This window comes from Stegastes partitus, unplaced genomic scaffold, assembly GCF_000690725.1.
Source record: "Stegastes partitus isolate 25-593 unplaced genomic scaffold, Stegastes_partitus-1.0.2 Scaffold1998, whole genome shotgun sequence".
Taxonomy (NCBI): domain Eukaryota; kingdom Metazoa; phylum Chordata; class Actinopteri; family Pomacentridae; genus Stegastes; species Stegastes partitus.
The window spans coordinates 78,119-94,193 of NW_007579729.1; the positions used below are offsets into that span (position 1 = coordinate 78,119).

Below are 16,075 nucleotides of genomic sequence, written 5' to 3' on the forward strand. Positions count from 1 at the left end.
AATTAGAATAACCAGCGATCAAAAGATACTGAATAAATGTCATTATAAGTTCCAGAACGTATTCTCTTCACAGCTTTTTATTTGCCAGAGCCACTGTTCATAACTCCTGTATACAGTGTGCAGTTTTATTGAGGAAGTAAAAACATAAAATCCAAATTTTAACAAGGCAGAATCAGTAAATGCAGGTCTACTAACTGCTTTACGAGTCACTATAAAGCTTTTTTTAGCAGCTTAGTGAAAACATTGCAGTGCTGATGTATGTATATATTCATGTATGTACACAAATACATGCGGATTTTCTCTTCCCTCCTTCAGATCCAGTCTGTGGTGGAACTTCTAAAGAACAGAGTGATCACTACTGCCAGCAACATACTGCAGAAGAAAAAGTTGGAGGAGAAGAAGGTTAAAAAGCCCATTGAGGAATGGGCAGAAATGGCTTCTGCTCTGGCCGGAAATCTTGAAGAAACCATTTCTTCAGCTTTCTGTCAGGTATTGAAAAAAACAAATATAGACAAGTCAAGTTAGGTTAGGTCATTATTTTTGTTTCTGATGTTTGTTCAAGTGCAGTATTGGAGTAGAGTTACAACACTAGGGGTGCCAGTCACAAAGTTTCAAAATTAGTGTTGACCCATTCTGTTTCATAAAAACCCCTTTCACACATGCACTATGTTCCGTCAATCTGAACGGGTCGGCTGCATGTGTGATTGTGTACCCTGGTTGCCTATCTATAAAACTCTCACCACCAATTTTGCTAGGTTGGACCTGGTAACATTTCTGTAACTTTAAACATGGCACAGGTGTGAACTGAGCCTTCACACTGATGGATAGATGCGCACAAGCAGCTACTTTAGAATGTATGAAATGATTTTCTTTGCTTTTAAAAGTTACCTCTGTTGGATAAAATCATTTGAGTCAAAGCAGTGATTTATTTGCGGAGTCACTGGCACAACCATGAATGTTTCACCTCTTTTCTCCCATAATATTGTTCGTCTCATGTTTTTCAGATGCTGATAGTGTCATCCACAGAGCCTCGCACTCTGAGGAACTGTGACCCTCCTCAGGTCCACAGACCACCCTCAGATTCCAAACCCATCGGTCGCACTGTCCCTTTGAGACCAATGCCTCGTCAGCCATTCAAAGGTATGGACGTGTTTCTCTAAAAATTGGAATCTGGTGGACTAGAGGTCATTTTCTTCAAATTCTTTCAATAAAAAGTAGAACAAACATAAAACAGCAGTACAGACTTCTCAGATTATAGGCTAGCTATCAATCTTTCTGCCCCAAAGAAGAGCCACTGTGTCGACCCGTATGCCTTTCATCGAAATAACATAGCAAACATTAGTGATACACAGCGAGACAGGAGAAAATGGTATAAAGGGTAAGTACCGTGAACATGTCGCAGGAGCTTCAAAATAAATCGTTGTTAAGTTGTATTTTATGAGATGCCTAAAAAGTGATTAGAGGAAATATAAAACATCATGGGTTTTTATTGCATCGTAAAAGTTCCGTTTAAATCACACCATAGGCAAGTTCATCTGTGGCGTTCCAATGGTCCCTACTAAAGGATGTGTGAGAAAATAATACACTCATGCAGTACGATTAAAATCACAAATGTTGCTGGAGCTGGCAGTTAAACCAAAAGATTGGAACTTTTTCTTCTGACAGTGAGAGTCTTTTCACAAACTCTACTGATGCTTCCTGGGTTTTTGCTACTTGTTGCTGTTGTCACTACTTAACACTGCTGGTTGAAATCAAACTTCGCTACTGGTGCACCAGTGCAGGAAGGAGATTTAGAACTGTGGTATGCTGCAAGATAGAGAGAAATTTACCTGGCGCTGATGGGCTTAATCAGTATTGTGTGACTTTAACCTCATTTGCCTTAAATGTAAATACTGATCATTTTTATGTAAAAATCACAAACTCCGTCTGTAAACCTCAAACATCATTTGGAGTAGGTGAGTTGCTGTTCTGGAACGGGTCTTACTTCTTACTTACATCTGCAGATTGTTTTACGTTAAATTCTAGTGGCTTAGAATTTATCATAAAACTCAAAATGAACTACTAAATCAAATCAAATCAAGTTTATTGTCATTTTGCTGTACATACACAGCAGTACAGGCAAAATGAGAGAGCGTTCTTCAGGATTATTCAACCAGCAAGTTTTGCGGAATGCACATCTGGGATAGGACACTAAATGTTCACTGTCACTGTCTCCTGAAGGGGCCGCTGCAAAATTGCATCTTTTGTTTTTAGCAACCCAAGCAAAGGACCATGAGCTACACAATATGTTTTAACTTTTTACTGTAAGAGACTTTGAGAAGCAGATTAAATGAACCAAAGCAGAATTCGGTATTAATTAACACATTACCCTAGCTCTATGATTCAGTGTGAAAATAAACAATGGACATTACATTTAAGTGTTTCAGTTTCAGGTTTATTTAAGTACAACAACAAAATATAAAGGACTGTGTTGAGAAAAACCATCAGTCCGGTCAGTTTCTGTCCATTAATTGTTTGAACTCTTAACAAGAAGTAATTGGTTAATTCATCCATTTTGTGTTGCTGTTTAGAGTCATTGTCATTTGTAGTTATTGTTACACCTAGAAATGTTGCTTTTATATCATCCCTCCATTGTGCTTTTTCTATATATCTTCACTGTGTATAGAGAAGATCTGTGTTATGATCTTCTTGTTTACATGGATGGATTGTAAGGCAATTGGTCCTAAATCTCTTTTGTGTCTCTTTGTGAACCAGTCCCCCACCCACCCCCCTCAGGTGAGCATCCTGCCTCCAACACGTCCCGTCCACTCGGCCTGTTGAAGACTCCAGCGCCAAGCATGGGCCCAGCTAGAAGACTCCAAACAAAATCCCAAGTTGTTAGAGTGCCAAATGGCAAGCAACAGCAACAGCCTTCTCCCAAAGCTGGAAATCCACCTGCTGCCGCCTCTACCTCTCAGTCTCAGCCTGCAGAGCAATGTACCACTACCTCCCGCCCCTCTACGTCTTCCAGTTCTCCCACACCCCTCTCTTCCCCAGCCAATAACTGCACCCGAGTTCTCAGTACTGCATCATCTGCTGTCACCCAAACACCCCCACTCTCCACCGCTGCCTCTGTGTTACACAGCAAGTTCGGTCGAACTAGCAAATTCGCCACAAAAGACAGTCCCAGGACATTGGGTGTCAAGTGCGTAGTGGACTTTGAGAGGATATACCGCTTCCTGAGTGTCGTCGACAAACCCGAAGAGGAATGTCAACTCACCCCCATGGGTGAGTGAGAGATTGATAGTCAACATTCAACACCCCAGGAGTAGCACATTGACAGCAAGTTCACACACATCAAATAAAATCATATTTAAAGTGCAACCCTGACAAACATCTCTTCCCTGGATGAGGAATTTAGTTTGTGTTAGAAAGCACAATGCTGGATTTTGGCCAACATGTGATATGCCAATATTTTCCTACTTATTTTGTCTGGCTGGGCCAAAAAACTAAACAAAAAACAGGTAGACTGTAAACACAACCTGCTGCACAACATGTATTGTACAATACAATACAACTGCTGTTCAGTACTCTTTAATACTGACAAAAGGCAAGCGGAAATACCCCAGGAATCAGATTTTAAATTACTTTTTACAACCCAAGCCTTAACCTAATAGTTATTTTGACTCAGTCCCTTCTCCCTTGATGTCAGTGTCCCCAAATAACAGCAATAGAGTTGCGCCTTACAGAAAAAAAGTAGCATTCAACAGTAATTTGACTGCTTACACCACTTTACAGACACTGTGTTAAATATATCTGAATATATCTGTATACATATTGACTAAAATGTCTTTATTGGACTGAAATATTGTGCCACCCAACTATATTTGTTACTGTCCATATTTTTTTTGTATAAGCAGCTTTGCCAGGCATTGCCTTTTATTTCTATATTCTGTCCCCTAATTCTGTCTTTTGTCATCCAGAGAGTGCTATCGTGTTAGACCTGTTGATGTGTCTCCCAGAACAACTTCCCCAGCTGAACTGCAACAAACTGCGCAAGCACATGATCGAGGTACAATCTGCATGATGAGATTCATTTTGTCTACTCTGATTTTAGGTATAAGGTTTCTTTTTTTGTCAGACAATGAGTGTTTTTTCGCTAGGAGCTGTTTTTACCTTTGACATGTTTCGACTGTCGCTGTCACTGTCGCTGATGGTTTCCTGGAGGTGTGGCCCGCCTGGCAATCTGTCAGATTTGCCCAACGGGCCGCGCCTCCTGCCGCCTGGTGGTCTCTGCAGGAGAGCGTCCCATGTATGTGACAGCATGAATGCCCCCTCATCATGGTTCATGGTGTCTTTGGCTCGCCTCCTGATTTCTATGGCCTCCTTGATCCAGCATTTAATTTGTTGTTCTCCAATCCGATGATCTTTGCGTTGTCCCCGTCCATGATATGGTTGTTTCTTTTGCACTGGTCTGATATGGATGATGTTAGGTTCACCTGTTCTGCTTTTTCTTGTTGTGATCTTATGAGTCGTCCTGATGTTTCAGGACAACTGAGGTGAAATCTGCTGCACACAAGTCAGACAGAGATTTCACTCAGACACTCTTGTCGGCCAGTGTTGAGTTGTGCTCATTGAGTTGATCAGTGAATTTGTTTTCAATGCTGTTTGTTCAAATCAGCTGTTAAAGGGACAGTTTGAATAGTAAAGAAATGGACAAATGTAAAAAAAAAAAAAGTTATTATCAGGACTCCAGGCTAACTTTTGATCGTAGTCACACTGCATCAGTTTGTCAGTCACATGTGACCAAAATGCTCCAACTCTGCTCTGTTCTTTGAAAGCTTGCGAATCCATTCCATCAACAAGGTTTATTGATTATTTATCTGATCTTGTGGACTGTTTTGTTCCATTCTTTCGACATCCTACTACAAGAGAGGCTCTCCTATTAATTATTATTATTATTGCTTCTTATGGTTCAGAGTCACCATCTTTAAATGTGAAAGCTCCACTGTTTTTATTCTTGTCTATCTGAGCTTGACTACTGAACAGAACATAAGAATGATTCTTTGTCCTGTCATTTGAAGCTAATAATGACAAAAAAGCAAATTGTAAAGCATTATGGGGTAGCTAGAACCAAAAACCTTGAGATGCTATGCAGGTACAGAAGATTTTTTTTTTTTTTTTTCCCGGACACGAGCTGTGCGTTAACCCGATCGGCTTCCTCTTTGTGTTTCAGATGCATCAGTGTCTCTCCTCCCCTGTTGACTCCAAGAAGGTAAAGGAAATGTTTCCAAACCTGAATGATGGACTCTCTTCTCAGACAGAGGCACAGAGCTCGTCAGACCTCAACAGAACAAACAGTAATCAGAACACCGCTGTGACTGCTGACAGCGCTGATGTCTCGGAAGGTGGAAAGGAGAAACTGCAGCAACGGGAAACTGAGAGCCAGGCGTCGGGGAGCAATAACACATCCGAGGATGCAAACATGATGGGACTCTGCCCCCCACTTAATCCTTTTATGGTGCCACTGAAACTGTTAATGAATAGATAGGTGGAGTTCACAATTAAATATAAAAGTGTGCAATTTTTTTTTTTATGGCGAACTTTAGTCACAACATGTCCGTTCATGTTCGATATTTGATGCTTAACTGTTTAACTGATTAAGAAGTAAAGACAAAATGCTACTTTTGTTACCGGTTGGAACCAAGCATTGAATGTCAGCTCAGATTTTTATTTAAGTTGTCAAAGTTGTTCAGCTGTTTTTGTTAAGATAACAATAAATTCTTATGCATTCAGAAGTTTGACTAATTGATTCCTTTCAATATTGATTGTTTTTTTAAAACTTTAAACCAACAGGACAGCACAATAAAAGACAGTCAGTCCAGCATTATCTTGCCTGTGTGCAGTGGGGATGTGACACCCATGTGATACGTTTGGTGGTTGATTGTATGAAATATATGCAGGACCTTGTACTGTATTACGCCATTCATCTGCTGGGAAAGACAGCATTATATTGGCTGGATTTTTTAATATNGCGGCAGCAACGACAACTTTCTGCTATTTCTGAATTTACAACGGACATTCAACATGTGGCTGGGAAGAACAACTTGGTTGCGGACTGTCTCTCTCGTGCCCTTGTTGCCACTGTTCATTTGGAGATAGACTATGCTGAGATGGCTGCGGACCAGCTGAAAGACTTGGAGGTGCAGGCACTGCGCACAGCCGAGACTAGTTTGCAGCTGAAGGATGTCCCTTTTCACGACTGTGGGGCGACCCTCCTGTGTGACATTTCTATGGACAAGCTACGCCCATTGGTCCCCGCTGCTTGGCGGCGCCACGTTTTTGATGCCATTCACTCCCTGTCTCACCCAGGGGTTAAAGCCTCAGTTAGGTTGGTGGGTTCCAACTTTGTGTGGCCTGGCCTCAGGAAGGAGGTTAAGGTTTGGGCCAGTACATGCATGGCGTGCCAGCGCGCTAAAGTGCAGCGTCACATTAAGGGTCCTTTAGACCCTTTTCAAATTCCTGAAAGGCGTTTTGAACATGTTCATGTAGATCTGGTCGGGCCTTTTCCCCCGTCACGAGGTTTCACTCACCTCCTCACTGTGGTGGACAGAACCACGCGGTGGCCCGAGGCAGTTCCCCTGTCCTCTACTACTTCGTCGGAGGTGGCTCGTGCCTTCATCTATTCTTGGGTGTCACACTTCGGTGTTCCTTTGGATATGACCTCGGATAGGGGTCCGCAGTTTACTTCTAAGCTGTGGAACGCTGTGGCTGGGAGCTTGGGAGTGACACTTCACAGGACCACAGCGTACCACCCGCAAGCTAACGGACTGTGCGAGCGGTTTCATCGCACTGTGAAGGCTGCCCTCCGTGTGTCAATGGTGGACAGTAGCTGGGTGGACAGGCTGCCCTGGGTTTTGTTGGGCCTACGCTCCGCCCACAAGGAGGACCTGAATTCCTCCCCTGCTGAGTTGGTCCTGGGTCAGACTCTGAGGGTCCCCGGAGAGTTTCTTCCTAGTGTTCCGGGTTTGGGCCCCAGAGTGGTTGGGAGGTCTAGCTTCCAGGGGAGGACTGAAGTTTTCTCACCCATTGCGGCACACCACTGCCTTCCTCAGTCGTACGTCCCTAAGGACCTTATGTCGGCCAAGTACGTTTTTATCCGACATGATGCGCACCACTCTTCCCTGCAGGCCCCTTATGATGGTCCTTTTCGTGTGCTGGAAGCGGGGCGTAAGTTTTTTCTGGTGGAGATGGGGACGGGGAAGGACCGTGTTTCTGTGGATCGTTTGAAGCCTGCTCATGTGCTCCAGGATGACAAAGTGGGGCTGGCACGCCCTGCCTGCCGGGGCCGCCCTCCGAATCCTATCTGTGATGTTGGGCCTTTATCCATTCCTGTCCCGCCGCCCAAGACTGTTAAGCACAGTCGTAGCGGTAGGGTGATTAAGTTGCCTGACCGATATACTTAAAGTTTTGTATTTCACACGGCTGCATATGTATAGTTTTTTTTTGAGTGTGTGTTTATGCTGTGTTTGACCATGTGGTTTTGGGCAAATGGATGCTTTTGTGTGTTCTGGGGGGGCCTGTGTGGTGTACACGAATTCTGTGGGTCTCACGCACAAAGGACACTGTTATTTTGAAGGGGACAGGGGTAAGGTTTTCCGGGTCGTGGGAAAGTGGATGTGCTATAAAAGGCTTTGCACTGTGGGTGATTTTTTGCTGTAAGTGGAGTCCAATAAAGGAACAGAGACTCAGGCTCAACTCTCGTCTCCCTTTTTATCGACTTCCACAGTGTCATAATAAAAGGAACATTTGTTCTGATGTGTAAATATCAGTATATGTTACTGGCTACGAGTAAATGAAGATGGCACACAGCGCAAATGAAAAAATGTTCAGGTTTGCCTAAAAAAATTAAATAAAATTAAAAAAAAAAAAAAAAAAAAAATCACTTTCAGGATAATCATCTTCTTGGAATGATGCAGCTGCAGCTCTAAACCTCTCCCAAATCATAGCACAATATGTGAACATTCTCTCTGCAAAGGTTGACTCTGATAAAGTGAAGCAGAACAAAATGAGAGAGTTTTTAGTCCAGACAGTTCAGGCAAGCTCACATTTTGGCACACTTGTGACCATCTGAATTTTCTTATGTACAAACTATATATTTCACTTGTATATTACTAATGGTGTTCAATACATCCAAATACAGCAGTTTTTTAGTTTGTTGAAAATTCGACCAGATCGCTATGTGTGTTAAGCGTCCTGTGCTGATCAGACTGCTGTGGAGCTCCAGTGGCGAGGCAAGGCTGTATCTCCGTAATGATTGGTCGATTTCAGTGATTGACACCGCCTTCGAATCGTTAAAGCCAATAGAATATAGCGATAGCCACCAAAATGAGATTGACAGCACTTTTAGCCAATCAGGATCAAGAGAACGCCATCTTGAAGACGAGTGCTGACAAGTGTTCACGCCGTGGCTCCCTTCGGCGAACGAAGCCTCCAAAAAACGGATACAAAAATGGTTTCAGTGCAACACAGGAAGTAGTACAACTGTTTCCGGTGTCGATTTACTGATAAAATAAACTTTTCACGGCAAAACAGCTAAGGTAAGAGAAATTGTACAACTATAGTTTGATGAAACGATTTCGGTTTTTGCTGTTCTTTGGGTTATTTCTCGCGGATGCTTTGATTTTAGAGAGCTTTGATGGACATGTTTGGAATCTGCTGACTGGCTGCTTTCGTTTGAGGGGTTGTTTGTGTGTTTTGCATAAAGTACCAAAGCGCTAGAGCCTAAAAATGTGGCCAGTGGGTTGACTGAGTGGCGCTCTGTCAATTTCCATATTTCATCATTCATTTAGTTGGTGTTTGAGTTGTGTTTGGGGCATGAAAAAATAGCTTATATATTCTTGTAGCCCAGGTTCTGCTGTTTAGTTTGATGTACAATATCACTATGTTCTTTCATGATGAGTGCATTGTTTCACTCTATTTCCTTGTGTGGCTTAAGGGGTAAGACCTAGGATACGCACTGCTTGCTCCCTTCTCTTATTCTTGCCTTGTTCTGGCCCTCATCCTGTCCTATTTGTATTTGAAGGTCTAGAATTGGTATAGCCTGGCTAATTTGTAAATATGTAAACAAGTCATTATGTGTAGTTATGGTTACAGTAGTAGAAGTTATAGTATTTCAGTTATATTATCCAATACATTGGGGTATTTGCCATATACCTAGAATATAAAAACAATGCTACAATCAACATTTTCTCGATGATTATGTTTACAACATTTTACCTGCTCAATGGTGGCCGCATTACTTGTTACCAAAGCACCGATACACTCGATGCTTTTCTATCCTTTTCTGTTGAATCCCTGGACCCCAAAGCATGTATCTTGGTTGAAAACATAATTTCTTTACTGCAGAAAACATTGACATAGAGTACATTTTAAGTTTATAGTCCTTAACGGCAGCCATCTTGAATGCCATCTTGAATATTTTAAATTTCCGGAGGGTGACAGGTCTATGCACCCTACATCCCATTGTATGCATGGATAAATAATCAGCAGAGAAAAAAAATGTATTGGGAATTTTTGGGTCGAGAAGAAATTGGCATTAACAGTAACATTAACATTTTCTTTAAAAAACATCTGGTAATGACATAGTATATGCCTGGTGCTATATACAGTTGAAACCAGAAGTTTACATACACTGTATAAAAAGACACATTATCTCACATTAAATCAGACTAAACTTTTCCTGTTTTAGGTCAGTTAGGATTGCAAAAATTATTTTATTTGCTAAATACCAGAATAATGAGAGAGAAATTTTTTTTTTAGATTTTTTTTTAGATTTTTTTTTAAAATTTAATTGATTTCTTGAAACTCAGATGTTTACATACAGTTCCTTACTATTTGGTGGCATTGCCTTTAAACTGTATGACTTGTTTCAAATATTTTGGGTATCCTTCCACAAGCTTCTCACAATAGTTTGATGAATTCTGGCCCATTCCTCCTGACAGAACTGGTGTAACTGAGTGAGGTTTGTTGGCCGCCTTGCTCCACACACCTTTTCAGCTCTGCCCACAAATTTTCTATGGGATTGAGATCTGGGCTTTGTGATGGCCACTCCAAAACATTGACTTTGTTGTCCTCAAGCCTCTTTATAACTAATCAGGTGGTATGCTTAGGGTCATTGTCCATTTGGAAGACTCATTTGCGCCCAAGCTGTAACTTCCTAGCTGATATCTTCAATACTTCGACACAATGTTCTTTCCTCATGATGCCATCTANCGTGAGCGGGATTCGAACTCACGACCGCTGCATCGGGGAACTACAGCCCCTGTTCATGGGCCGCCCGCTCTACCAGGTGAGCTATAGGGGGGACCCTTGGCTGGATTTATATATTTATAGGGTTTCAAAACATTTCAATGAGTTACATTTTTGACAACGTGGAACAGCAATTTTTTTTTTAATACTTTGGTTTAATATAATATGATTTAATGTTCTTGATTAATCATCTGCATTACAAATTGTTCAAAGATAGGAAAAATTTCCATCACATGTTGCATCATGTGTTTTGTTTGGTTTTTTTTACATTCATCCAACTTACATATTTTAAAAGCATTGTTTCACTCACACTAGCTAATGTTTAAGTGCCCCTGCAAGACCAAAACCTTATACAGTAGTAAAAAGTTGCATGTAGGCTTTCGCCACAGTCACTGTAAAGTAGTGTCGTGAGAAAATTCTAATGATCAAGGATGTTCTGACCTGCTTCTGTTTGCTTCGGTGGCTGCGGTGAAGCTTTAAGATTTGACAGTGTTCTGTGTTACCCTACAATGGCTTCACCAAGATTGGTATTATTTTTCAAAGTGCTTGGTGTGCCGGGGTTTTTGTACCTAATCTTGTGTTTCTTTGTCTAGCCTCTGACCCCTGACCATAACGGGTTAACGATGTTGGTAGCAGCATTGTGTTGCTTCAAAATCTGTAACAATTACGTTTTTTTACAGGAGCAAAAGATTTAAAAGACTGTCATGGATCAAAGTTAATCAGATAGGCTAGCAGCTTTTTCCCACAGGCCATCTCCTTCATGAACACCAAACCAGTCAACCACAAACAGACTTTTCAGATATCAGATTCCTGTGCAATCAATGCTTTAATCTACATGCAACTCCTAAACACCCATGTGCTATCCTGTAATTTATTTTATCTTATTTTCTAAATATAGTACCACAGTTTTTTTTTGTTTTTGTTTTGTTTTTTTGTAGTAAATTCTATTTTATGGCTGAAGCTATTTTTATGTCCATATATAGTACTTCTTAGGACTTTAGATTTTATAGTCATTACTGACTAACTCTGTTGCTGTGTTGTTTAACTAACCCATCGCGAGTACTGTGAGTTTAAGTAACCAGTGCAAATTCCTTGTGTGTGCAAGCTCACTTGGCAAAAAAACTTTTTTTATTTTATATAATATTGACTGAGTTGCCTCACTTGAGGCGTTGACTTTTACAATCCCCCCGTTTTCCATGTGACGATAAGAAACACTGCTAAGACACTCCCTTTGCTCTGACAGTAACAAGAAAAGACTGTGATAACCTGCCAAGTTGGCAGGTGATTGCAAAAAACACAGCCTACGTGACCTGTGACATCTTGCAGCCAAGATATGTATCAGAAACAAATCTGGGAAACAGAAACCTACAGATGTCATACTGCCCTATCATTCTTCAGATTTGTGCTCTGACGGTATTTTTTCATTATTTCCTCAGCCATCTTTTTTAAGGTTGAAAAAGGAACAACTTCAGTATTTCCATTTTCATAGCATTCTGTCACATTACACAAGTTAATGACCCACATGGTGTGCTGGTTAGGTTTAGTGACTCACATGTGACTTCAACAACTGCCTTAGATTCTCACACCAGGCAGTTAGAACTGAAAAAATCTTCAAGAAACTCAAGAAAGTCCAACTGCCTTTCTTTTAGCACTAAGACATACCATGACATAAATAACATGGAGAATCTTTGGACATTATTATTTTTATCAATTAAAAGCAGTTTGAATTGATAAAAATTGTAGCGCCAGATCATAGCATATATCATGTCAGGCCACTTTATATGATGTGGTCAAGACCTGAAAGTATGATAGTGAGAAGCCTAACGATACCCCCATGAAAACAATCCCTATAACAAGAAAATTCCTTAGACAGAACCAGAGTCAAGGTAGAAAAACATCTGCTTTAACCAATATGGGCGAGGGCACAGCAGAGAAAGAAAAGACAAGCAAGAACAACGAGCAGGTTGGTGAGGCCAGTTACTGCAGAGCCCTTGATATACCTGCCGAAAAGTTGATTATTTTTAACCTTTAAATTTTACACAGTTGGGCAGTTTAACCCATAATAATATTAACTTATCAAACTATCATGAAATCTCAGACAATTGAAGCCTTATGTTGGAAAATATGTTTGAATATTTTGATTGAATGGTATTGAAGAGAGTATTTAAAAATCGTACAAACACAATTTATGTGACAAATATATACAGGATATAAGTATACAATCTTTTTTAATTTTTATTTATTTATTTATTTTTTTACATTTTGAAGGACTGTAAAGAACCTCACAAATTTAAAGCCATGAAGAAAAAAAATATTTAATTTGATCATTGACAGCAGGTACTACAGGTTCCATAGCAAGAGAAAAGTAATAATAAAATCCATAGATTTCAATTGAATGGATAGATTTTTTAATTTTTAATTTTTAATTTTTTTTTTACTGGCATATTATGGCAAGACAACATTTTCTCGAGGTACCCTTGAAAAGTTAAATGAATAAATAAAATGTGTCATGAATTGTGAGTTTCAATTCTGAAAATATTTTCATAGGTCCATACAAATTTCATAGGTGTTTGGGATGATGCCTCACTCACCTCTCTGGTGGCAAACCTAAATGTGACCTGTGGCTGTAACTGTCAGATAAATGCAGTGGACTGCAAAATAGAGTTCCACACTGTCATCTGAAATAAAAAAGTTTGAACTGGAAGATACAGTACATCAAAACTGTACTGATGTGTAGTACTTGAGTGAATGTACTTTGATAAATAATAAATACAGGTATATTCAAGGATATGCTTTAGATGTTAAATTACTATTTACTGATGTAAAAAAAAAAAAAAAAATCTCAGAGTTTTTTGCGAAGAGAGTGAAAAGATTGCATTTACTTATTTCAGGGTCATCAGTTCAATAGATTTATTACAGTGAAGGTCAAAGGAGTTGCCCAGCTGCCGTGTTGATTATTTGCTCTGTTTATGACTGCAGAGCGGGAAAAGTTGCCTCCTCAGTTACATAACTCAGAAAAGTTATTGCATTACAGAAGCTTTATTTTTTTTATTTCTTTACAAGATGTTATAAAACCAATCCTCAGTTTGTTGTTACCTCAGCTTATGAAACTATAAGAAAATGTTATAAAACTTTGCTATAAGACTTTGCTCGCTCCATATCTAAGGAAATGGGCTGTGTTCTGTCAATTTTCCAGTTCTGCACACAAATATGCTGCAGTTATGGTCTAAACTCTGATAAGATGAGGCATTTGTGCCGCTGTAAAATTCAGATAAAAAACACACCTTTGACCACGTAAACCCTCAAAAATACTTGACACTTAACCACCACCTGTTTTCTTCTACGGAGTACTGAGAGTGCCAAATTACAAAAATAAATCAACAAAAGAATTTTTCTTTTAAAAAAAAGAGTGGAAATAAAAGAAGAATAAATATAATAATAGTAATTTATTGATTAATTTTTTTTATTTTTTACATTTTTTATTTTCAAAAAAATTATTTTATAAACTATTTTTTAATTTCTTCTTTTTTTCCCTTTTAAAGCGACATTTAATTTAAAGCAACATTTAAAAGCAAAGGAAAGATGTGCAGAAAAAGGTGCGCAGTAGGAATGTCGTGCACAGACACAGAAGGGATAGTACGCAAGTACGGACTTGCCTCTTTGAGTATTGAGAAGCGGCCTTGTGTCGACTTGGGACAGCAGGTATCCCACAATTCATTTTGTGCCAACCAGCGATAAAAGCAGAGGACAAAACTTTCAAAGGTAACACAAGTTTTTTTTTTGTAACTACTACTGTTATTCTGACACGTATTGTAGTTTTAGGATTATTTTAGGCAAGAACGTAGTGGTATAAACATCAAATCTGTGGTCAATGGATCAAGATAAAGGCTGCTTAAAATTTGCTCCGACGATTTCAGAGGTGTGAGCGTCCCGGTTTGACAGCTGTGACGGCGCTAAGCGCTCACAGTATCCGCTGAGTGCAGCCTGATGTCGGCAAGACTTTCTGAAATCTGCCGCTGAAAATTTTCTCCTGGGCTTTTATTGCTGGCTGGCGCAAAATGCATTCTGGGATACTTGCTGTCCCAAGTCGACACAAGGCCGCAAGTCCGTACTTGCGTACTATTCCTTCTGCGCCTGTGCACAACGACATTCCTGCTGCGCACCTTTTTCTGTACATCTTTCCTTTGCTTTTAAATGTTGCTTTAAATTAAACGTCGCTTTAAAAGCAAAAAAAACCCCAAAAACGACAAAGTCGCTTTAAATTAAATGTCACTCTAAAACAAAAAAAGGAAAAAAATGTTAAAAATAAATAAATTATTATTATATTTATTCTTCTTTTTATTTCCACTTTGATTTTTAAAAAATTCTTTATTGATTTATTTTTGTAATTTGGCACTCTCAGTAGTCCAGTCTTTGCATGCTACCTAACCACACTGTTAATGGATAAAACAAGGCTTGTTATTAATCTGATGGAGACCCCACACAATTCTGCCTTAGTTAATAATTGTCAACGCTTTCTGAAACTTACATAAATCTATGCTGCTTATGCATATAAAACTAGCTAGGTTGCATGCCTGTGTGAACACTCTGTCATTCAGGTCATGGTAATGCTAAAAAATGTAGTAAAAGGCAACTGGACTTCTCATTTTGGTACCTGATGATGTTTCACCTCCCATTCAGAGGATTCTTTCCTTCTAACTCGCTGACGGGAGACCTGGAAAATATATATTGTCACTCTCATATAACGTGGCTTAAAGACACACCTGCCTCAGGGGGAGAATAATTGTAAAACTTCCAGGTCAAGCCCACCAGCATCTAGAGGAGAAAGTCCAGTCCTTTGAAGACAACATTGTTCACATTATGAACAGAGAAGAGAGATGGTTTAAGAGTGGTGGGAAGGGTGTCATCTGAGTTAAATGGAACACTTAGTAAGAACACTAAAGAATCTAAGAAATCAACACATCAGTAACATTAAAAAGTGTGTGGAAGAGCTCCACTATTACACAGACTGGGTGTTGGGTTGTAAAGTGATATTAATTCCTTCAAAATTGGAATAGCACATTATCAGTCTTGCTGTCATATTACAGTACATGATACCACCAGATTTACAATAGCACAATACTCCTTTACCCAATAAATGTTCCCGTCAGTGTCGGCATGTAGATGATTTTATAGGAGGTTAGGTTTTGCCAACGGAAACGGAAAATGTAGCAAATTGTCAAAACAAACAGAGTTTCATAGCAACAATGCCGTGTTACATTAGAAACAAATTGATATTTCATCCATAAATGCTTACTTACTGCAGCTTATCACTGTGTGGGTGTAAAATTATGTTGCAACAAAACAAAGGCAAGATCAGTTTCCCCTGTAAAACTGCCAGGCCAAAGGTCAGCCTACAATATGATTGTGACTGTATTAACAACTGTTGCTAGGAGGATGTCACAGGGATGAGTTCTTGGTAAAATTGTTTTGGATCCATTGGTGATGGATCTGGTTGCACTTGGAAATAATGTTTTAGCACCAGTAGCTATTTTCATAATTATTCTTATTGTCTATAAATTAGTATTTCTGATCCTGTCCTTAACCTCTTAAGCCCTGAGCTATTTTTCAGGCCTCTGCTCGAAAATATACATACCCATAATAACAACAGCTTATCTCTGCAACCACAAGGCCTACACGAATTCTGTGGGTCTCACACACAAAAGACAGTTATTTTGAAGGGGACAGGGGTAAGGTTTTCCGGGTCGTGGGAAAGCGGATGTGCTATAAAAGGCTTTGCACTGTG

At 39.8% G+C, this 16,075-nt stretch overlaps 2 protein-coding genes across 2 annotated transcripts in view; both read left to right on the plus strand.

Annotated features, from left to right (window-relative positions):
- The window catches only part of snapc2 (small nuclear RNA activating complex, polypeptide 2), a 10,800-nt gene extending 5,023 nt beyond the window's left edge, over positions 1–5,777 (plus strand). The window contains exons 2-6 of the mRNA XM_008303401.1: positions 316–489; positions 1,005–1,140; positions 2,755–3,267; positions 3,963–4,051; positions 5,216–5,777. Of these exons, the coding sequence (XP_008301623.1) occupies positions 316–489; positions 1,005–1,140; positions 2,755–3,267; positions 3,963–4,051; positions 5,216–5,530 (1,227 nt within the window). The 3' untranslated portion in view covers positions 5,531–5,777. The remainder of the gene's footprint in view (positions 1–315; positions 490–1,004; positions 1,141–2,754; positions 3,268–3,962; positions 4,052–5,215) is intronic.
- A 242-nt stretch (positions 5,778–6,019) lies between these two features.
- LOC103373504 (uncharacterized) lies at positions 6,020–7,410 on the plus strand (the record flags this gene model as incomplete). The annotated part of the gene is made up of 1 exon (XM_008303402.1): positions 6,020–7,410. A coding segment is annotated over exon 1 (1,258 nt), but the record flags the coding sequence as incomplete, so codon positions are not given.
- Positions 7,411–16,075: the final 8,665 nt, after the last annotated feature.